The 19,234-nt window shown below is 44.8% G+C and overlaps 1 protein-coding gene across 1 annotated transcript; it reads left to right on the forward strand.

The window, feature by feature from the left end:
* Positions 1-16,396: 16,396 nt before the first annotated feature.
* On the forward strand, positions 16,397-18,742 carry LOC119356613 (anthocyanidin reductase ((2S)-flavan-3-ol-forming)-like). Its single transcript, XM_037623600.1, has 6 exons — positions 16,397-17,240; positions 17,342-17,508; positions 17,617-17,817; positions 17,910-18,069; positions 18,157-18,373; positions 18,464-18,742. Exons 1-6 carry the CDS (start codon positions 17,102-17,104, stop codon positions 18,609-18,611), a joined length of 1,032 nt encoding a protein of 343 aa, XP_037479497.1. The 5' UTR covers positions 16,397-17,101; the 3' UTR covers positions 18,612-18,742.
* Positions 18,743-19,234: the final 492 nt, after the last annotated feature.

A 19,234-nucleotide genomic window follows, 5' to 3' on the forward strand; every position in this document is an offset into this window, starting at 1 on the left:
GTCCCTGATCTTGATCGTACACATTTGCATGTATGATTAGTGTACGATTGAATCGGGGGCGTCACACCGACCCTCCGGCCTACCGCCCTTCACGGAGGCGTTAGGCTACCCAGGCTAACATCGGGGTCTACCATCCGGGCTAACGCCCTCACGGCAGCATTAGGCTACCTGGGCTAACGCCGGGGTCTACCATCCGGGCTAACGCCCTTCACGGTAGTGTTAGGCTACCCGGGCTAACGCCGGGGTCAACAGTGGTAGACCCCAGTCAATGCTTGCTGACCACGCCGACATGGCAAATGGCAAGGTGGCTACCACTAAACGTGCGAGTGGTAGATCAGTTACCCTACCACTTGGTCTTTGGTGGTAGACCCCTAAAAGGGTAAAGGCACATTGGAGAGGGTGGGTCACCTATGTTGGAAATATGCCCTAGAGGCAATAATAAATTAGTTATTATTATATTTCCTTGTTCATGACAATCGTTTATTATCCATGCTAGAATTGTATTGATAGGAAACTCAGATACATGTGTGGATACATAGACAACACTATGTCCCTAGTAAGCATCTAGTTGACTAGCTCGTTGATCAATAGATGGTTACGGTTTTCTGACCATGGACATTGGATGTCGTTGATAACGGGATCACATCATTAGGAGAATGATGTGATGGACAAGACCCAATCCTAAGCCTAGCACAAGATCGTGTAGTTCGTATGCTAAAGCTTTTCTAATGTCAAGTATCATTTCCTTAGACCATGAGATTGTGCAACTCCCGGATACCGTAGGAATGCTTTGGGTGTACCAAACGTCACAACGTAACTGGGTGGCTATAAAGGTGCACTGGGGGTATCTCCGAAAGTGTCTGTTGGGTTGGCACGAATCGAGACTGGGATTTGTCACTCCGTGTAACGGAGAGGTATCTTTGGGCCCACTCGGTAGGACATCATCATAATGTGCACAATGTGACCAAGGAGTTGATCACGGGATGATGTGTTACGGAACGAGTAAAGAGACTTGCCGGTAACGAGATTGAACCAGGTATCGGGATACTGACGATCCAATCTCGGGCAAGTATCGTACCGATAGACAAAGGAAATTGCATACAGGATTGATTGAATCCTTGACATCATGGTTCATCCAATGAGATCATCGTGGAGCATGTGGGAGCCAACATGGGTATCCAGATCCCGCTGTTGGTTATTGACCAGAGAGTTGTTTCGGCCATGTCTGCATGACTCCCGAGCCCGTAGGGTCTACACACTTAATGTTCGATGACGCTAGGGTTATAGGGAAAGTATGTGCGCAGTTACCGAATGTTGTTCGGAGTCCCGGATGAGATCCCGGACGTCACGAGGAGTTCCGGAATGGTCCGGAGGTAAAGATTTATATATGGGAAGTCCCGTTTTGGTCACTGGAAAAGTTCCGGGTGCTATCGGTAACGTACCGGGACCATCGGGAGGGTCCCGGGGGTCTACCAGGTGGGGCCACCAGCCCTAGAAGGCTGCGTGGGCCAAGTGTGGGAGGGGACCAGCCCCAGGTGGGTTGGTGCACCCCCCCACCAAGGCCCAAGGCGCGTGGAGAGTGGGAAGGGGGCAAACCCTAGGTCCAGATGGGCCTTAAGGCCCACCCTAGGGCGCCCCCCTCTCTTCCCCCTTGGCTGCACCCTAGATGGGTTTTGGGGCTGCCGCCACCCCTAGGTATGGAACCCTAGATGGGGGCGCAGCCCCTCCCCTTCCCCTATATATACTTGAGGTATTGGGGGCTGCCCAACACATGATTTGATCTTCCTCTTGGCGCAGCCCTACCTCTCTCCCTCCTCGTCTCTCGTAGTGCTTGGCGAAGCCCTGCTGGAGTCCCGCGCTCCTCCACCATCACCACACCGTCGTGCTGCTGCTGGACGGAGTCTTCCCCAACCTCTCCCTCTCTCCTTGCTGGATCAAGGCGCGGGAGACGTCATCGGGCTGTACGTGTGTTGAACGCGGAGGCGCCGTTGTTCGGTGCTTAGATCGGAATCGACCGTGATCTGAATCGCTGCATGTACGACTCCACCAACCACGTTCTTGCAGCGCTTCCGCTTAGCAATCTACAAGGGTATGTAGATGCACTCCCCATCCCCTCGTTGCTAGATTACTCCATAGATTGATCTTGGTGATGCGCAGAAAATTTTAAATTTCTGTTATGATCCCCAACAGTGGCATCATGAGCCAGGTCTATGCGTAGTTTCTATGCACGAGTAGAACACAAAGTAGTTGTGGGCGACGATTTGTTCAATTTGCTTGCCGTTACTAGTCTTATCTTGATTCGGCGGCATTGTGGGATGAAGCGGCCCGGACCAACCTTACACGTATGCTTACGTGAGACTGGTTCCACCGACTGACATGCACTTGATGCATAAGGTGGCTGGCGGGTGTCTGTCTCTCCCACTTTAGTCGGATCGTATTCGATGAAAAGGATCCTTATGAAGGGTAAATAGCAATTGGCATATCACCGTTGTGATTTTGCGTAGGTAAGAAATGTTCTTGCTAGAAACTCATAGCAGCCACGTAAAACATGCAATAACAATTAGAGGATGTCTAACTTGTTTTTGCAGGGTATTCTATGTGATGTGATATGGCCAAAAGGATGTTATGAATGATATATGTGATGTATGAGATTGTTCATGTTCTTGTAATAGGAATCACGACTTGCATGTCGATGAGTATGACAACCGGCAGGAGCCATAGGAGTTGTCTTAATTTATTTATGACCTGCGTGTCAATCAAAACGCCATGTAATTACTTTACTTTATTGCTAACAATTAGCCATAGTAGTAGAAGTAATAGTTGGCGAGGCAACTTCATGAAGACACGACGATGGAGATCATGGTGTCATGCCGGTGACGATGGTGTTCATGCCGCGCCTCGAAGATGGAGATCAAAGGCGCAAGATGATATTGGCCATATCATGTCACTTTATGATTTGCATGTGATGTTTGTCATGTTTACATCTTATTTGCTTAGAACGACGGTAGCATAAATAAGATGATCTCTCGCAATAATTTCAAGAAAGTGTTCCCCCTAACTGTGCACCGTTGCTAAGGTCCGTTGTTCCGAAGCACCACGTGATGATCGGGTGTGATAGGTTCTAACGTTCGCATACAACGGGTGTAAGCCAGATTTACACATGCAATACACTTAGGTTAACTTGATGAGCCTAGCATTTACAGACATGGCCTTGGAACATGGAAGACCGAAAGGTCGAACATGAGTCGTATAGTGGATACGATCAACATGAAGATGTTCACTGATGATGACTAGTCCGTCTCACGTGATGATCGGACACGGCCTAGTTGACTCGGATCATGTATCACTTAGATGACTAGAGGGATGTCTATCTAAGTGGGAGTTCATTGAATAATTTGATTAGATGAACTTAATTATCATGAACATAGTCAAAAGGTCTTTGCAAATTATGTCTTAGCTTACGCTTTGGTTCTACTGTTTTAGATATGTTCCTAGAGAAAATTTAGTTGAAAGTTGATAGTAGCAATTATGCGGACTGGGTCCGTAAACTGAGGATTGTCCTCATTGCTGCGCAGAAGAATTATGTCCTTAATGCACCGCTCAGTGAGCTGAACCTCGAGCGTCGGTTGTGGATGTTGCGAACATCTGACATACACGTTTTGATGACTACATGATAGTTCAGTGCGTAATGCTAAATGGTTTAGAATTGAGGCACCAGAGACGTTTTTTTGAAAAACATCGCAGAACATATGAGATGTTCCAAGGACTGAAATTGGGATTTCAGGCTAGTGCCCACGTCAAGAGGTATGAGACCTCTGACAAGTTTCCTAAGCCTGCAAACTAAGGAGAAAAGCCAATCGTTGAGCATGTGCTCAGATTGTATGAGTACTACAATCACTTGAATCGAGTGGGAGTTGATCTTCCAGATGATATAGTGATGGTTCTCCAAAGTCACTGCCACCAAGCTACTAGAGCTTCGTGATGAACTATAACATATCAGGGATAGATATGATGATCCTTGAGCTATTCGCAACACCGCGAAAGTAGAAATCAAATAGGAGCATCAATTGTTGATGGTTAGTAAAACCACTAGTTTCAAGAAGGGCAAGGGCAAGAAAGGGATACTTCATGAAACGACAAATCGGTTGCTGCTCTAGTGAAGAAACCCAAAGTTGAACCCAAGCCCGAGACTAAGTGCTTCTGTAATAAGGGGAACAGACACTGAAGCAGAACCACCCTAGATATTTGGTAGATGAGAAGACTGGCAAGGTTGACAATAGTATGTATTGGACATACATTATATTAAATGTGTACTTTACTAGTACTCCTGGTAGCACCAGGGTATTAAAATACCGGTTCAGTTGCTAAGTGTTAGTAACTCGAAATAAAAGGCTACGGAATAAACGGAGACTAGCTGAAGGTGAGATGACGATATGTGTTGGAAGTGTTTCCAAGGTTGATGTGATCAAGCATCGCATGCTCCCTCTACCATCGAGATTGGTGTTAAACCTAAATAATTGTTATTTGGTGTTTGCATTGAGCGTAGACATGATTGGATTATGTTTATCGCAATACGGTTATTCATTTAAGGAGAATAATGGTTACTCTGTTTACTTGAATAATACCTTCAATGGTCTTGCACCTAAAATGAATGGTTTATTGAATCACGATCGTAGTGATACACATGTTCATGCCAAAAGATATAAGATAGTAATGATAGTACCACATACTTGTGGCACTGCCATTTGAGTCATGTTGGTATAAAACGCATGAAGAAGCTCCATATTGATGGATCTTTGGACTCACTCGTTTTTTGAAGATTGAGACATGCGAACCATGTCTATTGGTAGATATGCATGAAGAAACTCCATGCAGATGGATCGTTTGGACTCACTTGATTTTGAATCACTTGAGACATGCAAATCATACCACATGGGCAAGATGACTGAAAGGCCTCGTTTTCAGTAAGATGGAACAAGAAAGCGACTTGTTGGAAGTATTACATTTTGATGTGTGCAGTCCAATGAGTGCTGAGGCACACAGTGGATATCGTTATGTTCTTACTTCATAGATGATTTGAGTAGATGTTGAGTATATTTACTTGATGAAACACAAGTCTGAATTATTGAAAGGTTCAAGTAATTTCAGAGTGAAGTTGAAGATCGTCGTGACAAGATGATAAAATGTCTATGATATGATCATAGAGATGAATGTCTGAGTTACGAGTTTGGCACACAATTAAAACATTGTGGAAATCGTTTCACAACTAATACCGCCTGGACCACCATAGTGTGATGGCGTGTCCGAACATCATAACTGCACCCTATTGGATATGGTGCATACCATGATGTCTCTTATCGAATTACCACTATCGTTTATGGGTTAGGCATTAGAGACAACCGCATTCACTTTAAATAGGGCACCACACAATTCCATTGAGACGACACCGTATGAACTATAGGTTTAGAGAAACCTAAGCTGTCGTTTCTTAAAAGTTTGGGGCTGCTTATGTGAAAAATTTTCAGGCTGATAAGCTCGAACCCAAAGCGGATAAATGCATCTTCATAGAATACCCAAAATAGTTGGGTATACCTCCTATTTCAGATCCGGAAGAAAAAGTGATTGTTTCTAGAAACGGGTCCTTTCTCGAGGAAAAGTTTCTCTCGAAAGAATTGAGTGGGAGGATGGTGGAGACTTGATGAGGTTATTGAACCGTCACTTCAACTAGTGTGTAGCAGGGCACAAGAAGTTGTTCCTGTGGCACCTACACCAATTGAAGTGGAAGCTTATGATAGTGATCATGAAACTTCGGATCAAGTCACTACCAAACCTCATAGGTCGACAAGGATGTGTACTACTTCAGAGTGGTACGTAATCCTGTCTTGGATGTCATGTTGCTAGACAACAATGAACCTACGAGCTATGGAGAAGCGATGGTGGGCCCGGATTCCGACGAATGGCTCGAGGCCATAAAAAAATCCGAGAGAGGATCCATGTATGAAACAAAGTATAGACTTTGAAAGAACTACTTGATGGTCGTAAGGCTATTGGGTGCAGATGGATTTTAAAAGGAAGACAGACAATGATGGTAAGTGTCACCATTAAGAAAGCTCGACTTGTCGTTAAGATGTTTCCCGACAAGTTCAAGGAGTTGACTATGATGAGACTTTCTCACTCGTAGCGATGCTAAGAGTCTGTTGGAATTATGTTAGCAGTTGCTGCATTATTTATGAAATCTTGCAGATAGGATGTCAAAACATTGTTTCCTCGACGTTTTTCTTGAGGAAAGGTTGTATGTGATACAACCAGAAGGTTTTGTCAATCCTGAAAGATGCTAACAAGTATGCAAAGCTCCAGCAATCCTTCTAAGGACTGGAGTAAGCATCTCGGAATTGGAATGTACGCTTTGATGAGATGATCAAAGATTTTGGGTTTATACAAAGTTTATGAGAAACTTGTATTTCCAAAGAATTGAGTGGGAGCACTATAGAATTTTTGATGAGTATATGTTGTTAACATATTGTTTATCAAAAATGATGTAGAATTTCTGGAAAGCATGCAGGGTTATTTGAAAAGTGTTTTGCAATGGAAAATCTGTATTAAGCTACTTGAACATTGAGCATCAAGATCTATAAGGATAGATAAAAAACGCTTAATAGTACTTTCAAATGGATACATACCGTGACAAGATTTTGAAGGAGTTCAAAATAGATCAGCAAAGAAGGAGTTCTTGGCTGTGTTACAAGGTGTGAGTGAGTAAGACTCAAGACCTGACCACGGCAGAAGAGAGAAAGGACGAAGGTCGTCCCCTATGCTTTAGACGTAGGCTCTATAGTATGCTATGCTGTGTACCGCACCTGAAGTGTGCCTTGCCATGAGTCAGTCAAGGGGTACAAGAGTGATCCAGGAATGGATCACATGACAACGGTTGAACTTATCCTTAGTAATTAGTGGACTAAGGAATTTTCTCGATTATGGAGGTGGTAAAAGAGTTTGTCGTAAAGGGTTACGTCAATGCAAACTTTGACACTAATCCGGATGACTCTGAGGAGTAAACCGGATTCGTATAGTAGAGCAGTTATTTGGAATAGCTCCAAGTAGCGCGTGGTAGCTGCATCTACAAGATGACATAGAGATTTGTAAAGCACACATGGATCTGAAAGGTTCAGACCCGTTGACTAATAAACCTCTCTCGCAAGCGAGATATGAACAAACCCCATGGGTGTTGGATTCATTACAATCACATAGTGATGTGAACTAGATTATTGACTCTAGTGCAAGTGCGAGACTCTTGGAAATATGCCCTAGGGCAATAATAAATTAGTTATTATTATATTTCCTTGTTCATGATAATCATTTATTATCCATGATAGAATTGTATTGATAGAAAACTCAGATACATGTGTGGATACATAGACAACACCATGTCCCTAGTAAGCCTCTAGTTGACTAGCTCGTTGATCAATAGATGGTTACGGTTTCCAGACCATGGACATTGGATGTCGTTGATAACGGGATCACATCATTAGGAGAATGATGTGATGGACAAGACCCAATCCTAAGCCTAGCACAAGATCGTGTAGTTCGTATGCTAAAGCTTTTCTAATGTCAAGTATCATTTCCTTAGACCATGAGATTGTGCAACTCCCGGATACCATAGGAATGCTTTGGGTGTATCAAACGTCACAACGTAACTGGGTGGCTATAAAGGTGCATTGCGGGTATCTCCGAAAGTGTCTGTTGGGTTGGCACGAATCGAGACTGGAATTTGTCACTCCGTGTAACGGAGAGGTATCTCTAGGCCCACTCGGTAGGACATCATCATAATGTGCACAATGTGACCAAGGAGTTGATCACGGGATGATGTGTTACGGAACGAGTAAAGAGACTTGCTGGTAACGAGATTGAACGAGGTATCGGGATACCGACGATCAAATCTCGGGCAAGTATTGTACCGATAGACAAAGGGAATTGTATACGGGATTGATTGAATCCTTGACATCATGGTTCATCCAATGAGATCATCGTGGAGCATGTGGGAGCCAACATTGGTATCCAGATCCCGCTGTTGGTTATTGACCGGAGAGTTGTCTCGGCCATGTCTGCATGACTCCCGAGCCCGTAGGGTCTACACACTTAAGGTTCGATGACGCTAGGGTTATAGGGAAAGTACGTGCGCGGTTACCGAATGTTGTTCGGAGTCCCGGATGAGATCCTAGACGTCACGAGGAGTTCCAGAATGGTCCGGAGGTAAAGATTTATATATGGGAAGTCCTGTTTTGGTCACTGGAAAAGTTTCGGGTGCTATCGATAACGTATCGGGACCACCGGGAGGGTCCCGGGGGTCCACCAGGTGGGGCCACCAGCCCCAGAAGGCTGCGTGGGCCAAGTGTGGGAGGGGACCAACCCCAGGTGGGCTGGTGCCCCCCCCCACCAAGGCCCAAGGCGCGTGGAGAGTGGGAAGGGGGCAAACCCTAGGTCCAGATGGGCCTTAAGGCCCACCCTAGGGCACCCCCCTCTCTTCCCCCCTTGGCCGCACCCTAGATGGGTTTTGGGGCTGCCGCCACCCCTAGGGATGAACCCTAGATGGGGGCGCAGCCCCTCCCCTATATATACTTGAGGTATTGGGGGCTGCCCAACACATGATTTGATCTTCCTCTTGGCGCAACCCTACCTCTCTCCCTCCTCGTCTCTCGTAGTGCTTGGCGAAGCCCTGTTGGAGTCCCGTGCTCCTCCACCATCACCACGCCATCGTGCTGCTGCTGGATGGAGTCTTCCCCAACCTCTCCCTCTCTCCTTGCTGGATCAAGGCGCGGGAGACGTCACCGGGCTGTACGTGTGTTGAACGCAGAGGCGCCGTTGTTCGGTGCTTAGATGGAATCGACCGCGATCTGAATTGCTGCGTGTACGACTCCACCAACCGCGTTCTTGCAACGCTTCCGCTTAGCGATCTACAAGGGTATGTAGATGCAGTCCCCCTCCCCTCGTTGCTAGATTACTCCATAGATTGATCTTGGTGATGCATAGAAAATTTTAAATTTCTGCTATGATCCCCAACAACCTACCCACGTGTTGTACCCCAGTCGAATAGGACAAACAGAGGAGGCTCCTCTTTCATCTTCTGTAGTCCCCTCCGACCCCCCTTAACAATTCATCTTGTCTGTGGATGTTGCCTCCCATGCCTAAGTAAAGTAAATCTCCTCCTATTTTTTGGTTGATTCTTCCTATTTTGTGTGCATTTTTAGCAATAGGTGATACCCTAATTATTTCTGAATATTGTTATTTCAGTCATGTTTAATATAGTTTGTTCGTTAGTTTGTTTTAGCTGGAAATTATAAATATTGTGTGATATGCCACTTGGATTTGAGAGATATAATTTTTCATGTTGGACATATATGTGATGATTGTGATATTATATAGCATCGTTGACATAGTTTTCGTGTATGGATGACATATAAATTGTTGGCATAGTTATATATGGAGATGCCTTTTTGTGGCATAGTTGACGGCATACATATCATTCTTGTGATGTATGGATGTCATTTTTTTCCATGTTTGAGCCAAATCCACACCAATATTATAGTTATTTTGCTTTGCTATTAGTTGATTGTAGTATGTGATGTATAGAAATATGAGATTGACTCGCTCATTTTTTTAATAAAATATTTGATGACAATGTCAATTATATTGTGAATGAGCAACCAATTTTCTGAGGAATTTAATCCTCTGACGATCCAATTAAGAACTTCTAAAGATTGTGTGGCCATTGAGAAAGCTCCATAAGAAAAAGAATAACCGGCAAGAGTAGTCACAAACTCTTGGCCAGGATAACAGTATCTTGGCTGGATAGAACCAAACACGAGCTACTAGAAGTCCAAATAACTGACATATCAATTATAGATAAAAAAAGGTGCATTTATAGGCTTTAGTTAAACATGGCATCAACTTGGTCTAGGACATCACAAAACATCGGAGAACTGACTAGAAGACATAAATATCGTATATCCTTTGATTCACTAAGCTCCCTAGGGGTTGAATCTCTCACAATCAATTGAGGTGTACAATTTGAGATTTTGCCCCATAGTTTTGACTTGGTCATCATGTCGGTCTAACCAACCAATCGATTCGAGTCTTTAAGTAATAAAGAAATTTGATTCCTTCATATATGTATGACTGATCAGTTACTCAACAAATGCGAAACTGATTGTTTTTGCACCGAGAACTCGATTCGGTCCTTGAACAGGACTGAAGAGGACCGATATTTATTGGGAGGAACAAATTAGGAGTCGAATCTTGAGCAAGAAAAGATGGAACATCCGAGCAGGAATCAACCATTGGAAGAAATGGTAGGCGGAAGGAACTGTTGCCAGAAGTTGTTGTTGGCGGGCTTCCGCCAGCTATGCGTGTGCTATGAATATCATCTTCATGAAGGAGCCATAGCCATTGCACGTGGACGCCATGCGAACGACCGACCACTGTGCTTTGGGAAATACGGGCACGACCTTCGCCATGAAGGTGCCATGGCCATCGTCGCGTACAACTCATGGGCACTGGCGGTTGCTAGGATTATGGCGGTAGGCGAACGGGGTGATGTCTATGTTGCACAAGTGCTTGTGGTGCTACCGGTGGACCGAATGCCCGTAGTGCATTTATAAATGTTCAAAAATTAAGATTTTTTACCACATCCACACAACATCGGTCTATGTTATTGCAAAATTGTAAATCAAAATTTGAAACATTACTCGAGGTACAAAAATAACAAATAGGGCACTGAATAGTACAGGAAAAAGTTGGACATTGTATTGGGCCCATTTGTCACATTGATGACAATATTTTCATTTTTGTTTCTCGTGCAATGTTTTGAATTTTGATATGAACTATTGTGACAAAAATACATTGATGTCGTGCTAGATTGTTTTAAGATTTTTTGAAACATTTTAAAATGTGGCACGCCATCCGGTGCATCAGATAAATTCCCCAAGCAAACGGAGGCGGCGATGTTATGTTCAAGAGTGGAACGCGTTAGGGTTGGGGGATACATAAATTTGGGATACGGTAAGGCTACGTGGGGGCACTGCAATGGATCGCTCATAGCAAGCAACAGGCAATGCGTCACTCGATGGAATCCGGTAAATAGGCCAGCCCGGCACGGACGGGAACGACAACATGCGTATGTTTATTTTTCCAGATTTTTTCATTTTTTTATTTCGTGCCGGCTTTATATTGAAAAAAAATATAGGAGAACAAGTTTGACAATTGGAAAAAACTAGCTGATTCAAAAAATGTTAATAAACTTTAAAAATAGTTTGCAAATTCAAAAAATATCAAGAATTTAAAAATAATGTTCATGAATACAAAAATATCTTATAAATAAAAATTTTCATGAATTTGAAAGAGTTCAGAAATCTGAAAAATGTTCACAAATTTGCAAAAAAAGTAAACTTGAACATTTCTTGAAATTTTGAACAATTTTAGAAATTCAGAAAAAAAATTAAAACATGACAATTTTTTTAAAACACGAACACATTTCCAAAGGCGTGCATTTTTTAAAAGCCCAAACAATTTTTAAATTCTGAATTTATTTGGAAGATGCAAAGATTTTTTGAAATTTTAATATTTTTTGAAAACATATAAAATTTTGAGAAATAAGTGAGGAAATTTTGAAATCCCAATTCTTAGGAAAAGGCATACACTTTTTGAAATTCTGATCATCTTTTTAAAAGTGGGCACATTTTTTAACTTATGAACTAATTATAAATTTCAAATATTTTTTTTTAAAAAATAGAAACATAGTTTAAATAGTTTTTGAAATCTGGAACAGGTTCTAAAAAACAAACAGTTTTGATTTTTTCCTAAAATTTGTAAAATTTTGGAAAAAGTTGAAGAAAATAAAAATAAATAGAAAAAAGAAAAGAGAACGAAACCAAACCGAAAAATCTTAAAAGAACAACCGGTTCAGGAAGCTTCTAGATGATTTCCAAAACTGGATAGATACGTTCAAGAAGCTTCCTAAAGATGGTTGTTGGTTCAAGCACCACACTTATACTAGGGAGACTAAATGGACCAGCCCAATATAGTGCTATAGCGGGTGATCACCATCATATCACTTGTAAAGAGCGATACATAGCATTCGCGGGCAATGTGTAGGTGTAGTTGGTAGATCCGCTATTGCCTATTCGGGTTAGTTTGCTAAGGGTCTTTATCCAATATCTTAACCCAAGGAGCTAAGTTGAGTTTTGAACATTTGCTAACCTTTTTGACTTTGGTCCTAGTTTTTTCAATCCTGTTTTCGGTTTGCGGTTTTCTGCTGATGCCTACCAATCAATATCAGTGCAAAAACAGGGCGATAGAAAATTCTAGGCAATGCCTTGCTAAATAAATCTATGTAGACTACCTCTCTAGTAGCACGCTATAGCATGAAATGGCACGCTAATAGCGTATTTGAAGGGCCACATTATTTTATCATAGCACGCTATTTTTTTCATTGGTCAAGATGCTTGTTACACCTAGCCCGGTCTGATGTCTCCATGTCGCTGATTTGCCCTTTTAGGAAGTGCGTGTCGGCTTTGCTTGTGTTGCTTAGTTTAGGTCATAGGGAGACATAAGACTGGTTGCTTTGCTACTTCTGTGCGTGCGACTGGAACTGCGACATTGGTTCATCTGGCGGTTCTGTCATTGCGCTCTACTCTTTCTTTTTTGTTCCCGGTGTTGCTGCTTCTTCTTCAAAATCCCTCAGTCGTTGGTGATGAAGTGAGCCTCAAGATGGTGCTCTAGCTACTCTTTGAGTCTGTGCTCTTCCACTCCTATTACATCAATAAGATTGAGCAGAGTGTGGACGTTGTCCGCTTCTCCATGCTGGTCCTCAAATGTTTCAGCAAGGCCTTCAAGGTCGCAAGTTCAACACCTTTTATTCATCGTTGCTGCTCTAAACAAGTGTAACACCACCATGACAAAATGAATGATGGCGTGGCCTCGTGGGTGCTGATTTTGGTGGTGCAGGTACCATGATAGACGAGTTGAGGAACTTCTTGTAGTTCAACTTGCCAAAGATGAAGGAGAGGAAGAAGACCAAGTTCAGTGTCGGCATCATGGAGCCCAAGATTGGGTTCCACATCACCGAGGCCATCAATATGTGCAGGAACTACTTCATCTCATGTGACTGCATTTTGATTAGTTCAATGACCATCCTTTGTTTTCTCTTTTGTTGTGATCCTTCTTTCAGTTTTGGTTTGGGGATATGCAGGAGGAGAGCTCCTGTCATCCCAATTCATGACATTCGATATTGATGAGGTGCTTGGTCGGTGAGTTTTTGGCGCCGTGTTTTCGTTTTGATTTGATGAATTTCGGAGTTATGGCTGTTACGATGGTGCACGAGTGCTACAGTTCATTCTTCCGTCGGGGAGCATGATGCCTTGTCTCTTTATTAGGGACGGTGTCTCATGATTTTGCCTATTGTTGTTGTTTCTCTGCATTTTTTGTTGGAGACCTTCGATTTCTTTGTTCCTCTGTTGCCTAGGCCTTTGTTCTTGTGTATGTGGGTGGCCCATGTTCTGGCAATACAGGGAACATTGAAGCAACATTAAGATGGCCACTCCACTTAAAAACAATGGCTACAACATTAGCTAAACACACAAAAACGAGAGCAATTACCAAAGAGATGCTCAGAGGCAAGCGACGTAGCAAAGCGTGCATATGCTTCTAGTGCTAAGATTAAAGACAAAAGTATCAAGATGTAGCCTTGACCAGACTTCACTTCTTCTTAGGATTCTTCTTGGCCTTCACAACATAGCTAGATGATTAGGGTCAGATTGGTTCATGTCCTCATTATAGTTTGCCTGGCCTGGAGCTTGCCTGGAATCTGCCTAGAGTGTGTTTGCTTAGTGACCCAGATATTTGCGTGGTGATAGTAAAGTCGCCTGGTATGCTACCTGGCGCCAGACTAAGGAAATCGGATGCCTGGGCTTCTATCCAACGGCAACATGATCCCACTAATAATATATTAATATAAGGACTCGTTTGGTAGCTAGGGATCCCCTAGGGATCTCGACCCATTCCCTGGGTGGAAAGCCCTCACAGAAAATCTTACCCGAGCCAGATATCTGGACATTTGGACATTCGAACACCGGAGGCTTTCTCGAGCCGATCCCAGTAATTTCCCTAGGATAGCATCCTCACCTCGCGACATCAGGAGGGAATTTCCTGTCTTGCTCGCCCACTACACTTCTCTCTCACCTATACCTAGCCATGGGATACCTGACCCGACCCGTCCCGGCTCGGTCTTGCCCATGGGCCAGGCCTGGGCCTACGTTTTGAGCCCGAAGGCCCTACACAAGGCCTGGCGGGCTTTTTCTTTGATGGGCCGGGCTTGGGCCTAAATTCTAGTCCCGGCGGCTGACTCGGGCTAGGCCCAGGCATAGGTTTTTTTGTTTCGGGCTATGTTAGGCCCGGCCCAACGGATGGCCAGGTATACTCTAACCCATTCCCACCAGGTCGCCACCTCCCACTCCTGCCACCACGTACTGCTCTAGGTGTTGCCTCTCCTCCTTGACCGGTACTATTATAATCTCTCCAAAGGGTCATGTAAGTTTTCCATGGAATTTTAGTTTTACCTAGAATATTCTACCCTAGCCATCTTTTCCTTGGAAATATCCACCTTAGCGTCCGAACAAGGCCTAAGAGCATCTACAACCGGACTTGGGAAATCTGACCCCCTATACGTCCGCGGACGCGTCCGGATGGGCCTTCATATTTCCCTCCTGGCATCCACATATCTCAAATTCGGACTCTCGAATTCATGAAAATCCATGCACATAAATAAAAAATGTTGGTACGGAGCATAGATAGTGTTTACATAAAATTTATTTTAAGTGCAGAACTCAAGCATTAGCTCATTGGTTTTCATCGTGGGTTCACATGTGCTCCACAAGATCGTTGAGTAGCTGCGTGTGCAACCGATGATCTCGAAGATTCTGATGCATCTACAGAAAGTTCATAAGCCGAGCCGCATCTTGATCTTCTAGGATTTCAACTTGTTCTCCTGGTGCTTCAGAATCATTGGTTTGGACTACACCATCACCCTCATTCTCGACAATCATATTGTGCAGAATAACTCAACACGTCATCAGTTGCGACAAAGTTTCTGATTCCCACATCATTGCAGCACTTCGCACAATTCCCCAACGAGCTTGAAGCACACCAAATGCCCTCTCCACATCCTTCCTAGCCGCTTCCTGCATTGTTGCAAAGTGGTTCTGTTTATTGCCATGCGGTTCGGATATGGTCTTCAGAAATGCCGCCCACCGAGGATAGATACCATCAGCAAGATATTATCCCATGTTGTAGTCTCGGCCATGACTGTGTAGTTGCACGGCGGTGATTCCCCATTGCAAAGCCTCCTGAACACGAGAGATCGTTAAAGCACGTTGATATTGTTGGGAGAACCCGACATTCCAAAGAAAGCATGCCAAATCCAGAAGTCATGTGATGACACCGCTTCTAATATGATGGTGGCTTCTCTGGTGTGACCTTGATACATTGTCCGCAAATCTTTGGGGCAGTTCTTCCATTGCCAATGCATGCAATCAATTGATTCGATCATTCCTAGAAACCTTCTTGCCTCTTCAATAGGCAACAACTTCTCACCGTCCTGCGCATTTGGTTCTCAGAGATACCCAGGTCCAAACACCTTCACCACGACGCGGGCAAACTTGACAGTAGTCTTCAAGCACGTGCTCTCCCCCATCCCGACCATCTCACCAACGGCATCTACAACAGTACCAAGTGCAAGCATCCTTAAAGCAGTCGTACATTTCTGCTTGCAGAGAAAGAGAGTTATCCGCATCAATTCCTTGTGAGCTTGAAGTAGTCGTCGTGTGCCTCCACTCCCTCCACAATGCGCAAAAACAATGGTTTCCGCAAGCGAAAACAACAACGAAACAATGGATCATCCGAGAAAGTAGGATTGGGAGCAAAGTAGTCCCTGTGCAGTAGCTTTGCTCCGGGCACCCTATCCCGGTTGATCACTCTTCTTCCTTTGATTGAGCCCTTGAAGTTGAGAATATGCTCCACTTGTCGGTCCATTTCCTCTTGCATGCTCATGAGCATGATCATGTCCACTTCTTCGTCCGAATCCGAGAAATCGAAGAACACTTTGAATCAAGCTCTGACTGTCCATACTCCTTGTCTGACGAATCATTGGAATCCATCGTTTTCCCTAATAAAATCACAAAAAATCCGGTTGGGCAATGTGCCAAACACATCAAGCGCAAGGCGGAGTGAGAGAGTTGCCGGACGTACTGCAGTGGCGTCCGACTAGGTATAAGACGGGTTTGAGGCGCCTAACTGTTTAAAGCACTTTCCCCTCCACTCACTTTTCCCCTTCGTTCATACCTCACAGCTCACTCACGACCTGCTCTCTCTCTCACTTGTTCTTGTGGAAAGGAGAAGAAATTGCTTGGAAAACTAATTTATTGGCTTTGATTCATCTTTCCCCCAACAATCTTTCTTGTTCCTTGAGATCTGGTGAAATCCCGAAGGTGAGAACGCCATCTGTACCCTTCTCTATTTCTGAACGAAATCCTGAATGTGTGCCGCGATTTCTTGCTCCCTTCTCTAGTTCTTTCTTGTTGTGATTGTAATTAATCCTGTCGCTCCTTCTGGCCTGAGACATGACCAAATACATCATCCATTGACAAGCAACATTTATTTTTTGATCCTCCACTTCCAACCCTAAAAAACAGCATGCAAGAGAGGCTAAATTGAATCCATTTGTTTGATTTGGTGAGAATTGTATAGTTACCTCGTGCTCCTATATATCCGCAACGTCATTTGGTTTTGCTTCTTGAGATTCTCAACGTCTTTCAGTCAACAGCATCTTTTTGGCCAGCAGCACGTCAGGCTCCTCGCCGTATTTTCTGTTGCAGCCCACGCTGGTCGTTGGGCATCCTGAAATCTCGACCTGCCTGTCAACCTTCAGCCATGATATCTGTACATAAATGCACGTTAGTGCAGAGTGCGAGCATCATCGAGTTGCCTCGCAGAAACAGAGCTCCCATGCTCGAGTTGTTGCCAGGCGTACTGCAGAGTAGTGATCATCGGCGATATGGCGTCGGCAGCAGGCGATGGGACGAGGAGGAGGGAGACGGCGTGCGTCACCGGCGGCAGCGGGTACATCGCGTCGGCGCTGGTGAAGATGCTGCTGGAGAAGGGGTACGCCGTCAAGACCACCGTCAGGAACCCCGGTAATTTAAATACTGGAATCTTTGTTTGCCTCTGGTTGAGGGTTCTGTACATGGTACTCTCAAGTCTGAATGAGCCCGATCATGGCGTTTTGGGTTCGCAGATGACACGGAGAAGAACGCGCATCTCAAGGCCTTGGCGGGGCTCGGCCCCTTGGAGGTCTTCCGCGCCGATCTGAACGAAGAGGGCAGCTTTGACGGCGCCGTTGCCGGCTGCGACTACGCGTTCCTCGTCGCCGCTCCGGTGAACCTCGAAGCGGAGAACCCTGAGGTAAAACGTCAGCCACCAAAGTTTCTGTCCCAGTCGCTGATATCTGAAACTGAAAGTATCATCTGTCACTATCGCACACTGCTTATATAATTCATCCGGCGGTGGCAGAAGGACGTGATCGAGCCGGCCGTCCACGGAACACTCAACGTGATGAGGTCGTGCGTGCGAGCGGGGACGGTGAAGCGCGTGGTCCTGACATCGTCGGCGGCCGCGGTATCCAGCCGGCCGCTGGAAGGCGATGGCCATGTCCTTGACGAGGAATCCTGGTCCGACGTCGAGTTCCTCAGATCGACAAAAACCGGTCCTTGGGTACGTAAACATATATCAACTTTCAGTGTTTTCGATCTGTTCAATCATTTCAGTCACGGATGAACCGATGATGCTAGCGTGCCATATCGCAGGCGTACCCTGTGTCGAAGGTGCTTCTGGAGAAGGCGGCGCGCGCGTTCGCGGAGGAGAACGGCATCAGCCTCGTCACCGTGTGCCCCGTCGTCGTCGTCGGCGAGGCGCCGGCGGCGGATGTCCTCACCAGCGTCGGCCACGTCCTCTCCCTGCTATCCGGTGAGGCCTGAAACGAATCAAGACATACCGGCAGACACGCTCTGTCCGACCGATTACTTGAACATGACGTGCGTGCGATGGTATTAGGCGATGATGCGAGAGCCGGCATCCTGGAACACATTCAGAGGGCGTCGGGTTCGATCCCGATGGTCCACATCGACGACCTCTGCCGCGCCGAGCTGTTCCTCGCCGAGGAGGAGGCCGCGTCGGGGCGCTACATCGTCTCCAGCATCAACACCACTGCCGTGGGTCTAGCCCGGTTCTTGGCCGCAAAGTACCCGCAGTACAAAGTCGATACAGATCGGTACGCACGAATGTCTTGACTCGTCCCTTCTGGTCATGGCGAGTTCCAAAGCTCGTGCACTCAAATGTTTGTTTGTTTGTTTGTCTTCAGGTTCGGCGATCTCCCCGAGAAGCCAAGAGTGTGCGTTTCATCGGCGAAGCTCGTCAAGGAAGGGTTCGAGTACAAGTACAAGAACCTGGACGAGATATACGACAACGTCGTCGAGTACGGAAGGGCCTTGGGAATCCTTCCGTACTAGCATGGTGGATCTTACTAGAATCAAACGATGCGCTTGCAAGCAAAATAAGCAGTCTCCTAAAGTACACAAATGATGAAATGTGGGTGTTTAGTTTATACGGAAAAGGGATTTACTGTATAAGATTGTATGAAAAGTACCGCCTTTTTCGCAAAAAAAAATGTACCACCTAAAATACACATATTTCTTTGGCTTCTTTCTCATAATAAGTTGCTGCGTAGAGACAAGACAAGCTGATCAAGAGGCAGCAGCTTGATGATTTTTCATGCCTGTCCATAGTGAGGCGGAATCTTGCTCTCATGTATTCTTTGATGGGAAAATATCATACGGAAACCAACATTTGGTAGAAATCAGTGAAAACCATGAGAAAAAGATGTTTTGAAGTTTGAAAAAAATCTGAAAAAAAATCTGGGATGTTAAAAGGATGATGTTTATTGTCACACAAAATTTCAAGTTGAAACACATTATGAGATGTGAGCTATGAAGAAGACAAATTTAGCCCTGAATAGTGACATCACACATCTCGTAATGTGTTTTGTAAGTACATCTAGTGTCACCCCTAGTTGGTTTTGGAGTATTGACGACAAATCTAGTTGAGGGACTAATGTGTTTGTGAGAATTGCAGG

This window comes from Triticum dicoccoides, chromosome 2A (assembly GCF_002162155.2).
Source record: "Triticum dicoccoides isolate Atlit2015 ecotype Zavitan chromosome 2A, WEW_v2.0, whole genome shotgun sequence".
Lineage (NCBI taxonomy): Eukaryota > Viridiplantae > Streptophyta > Magnoliopsida > Poales > Poaceae > Triticum > Triticum dicoccoides.

What these genes read in the sequence shown, in the direction of transcription:
- LOC119356613 (XM_037623600.1), top strand. Translation starts at nt 17,102, where the DNA reads ATGGCGTCGGCAGCAGGCGATGGGACGAGGAGGAGGGAGACGGCGTGC. An exon ending in CGACAAAAACCGGTCCTTGG is followed by an intron (nt 17,818 to 17,909) that starts GTACGTAAACAT and finishes GCCATATCGCAG; the next exon opens with GCGTACCCTGTGTCGAAGGT. An exon ending in CGTCCTCTCCCTGCTATCCG is followed by an intron (nt 18,070 to 18,156) that starts GTGAGGCCTGAA and finishes CGATGGTATTAG; the next exon opens with GCGATGATGCGAGAGCCGGC.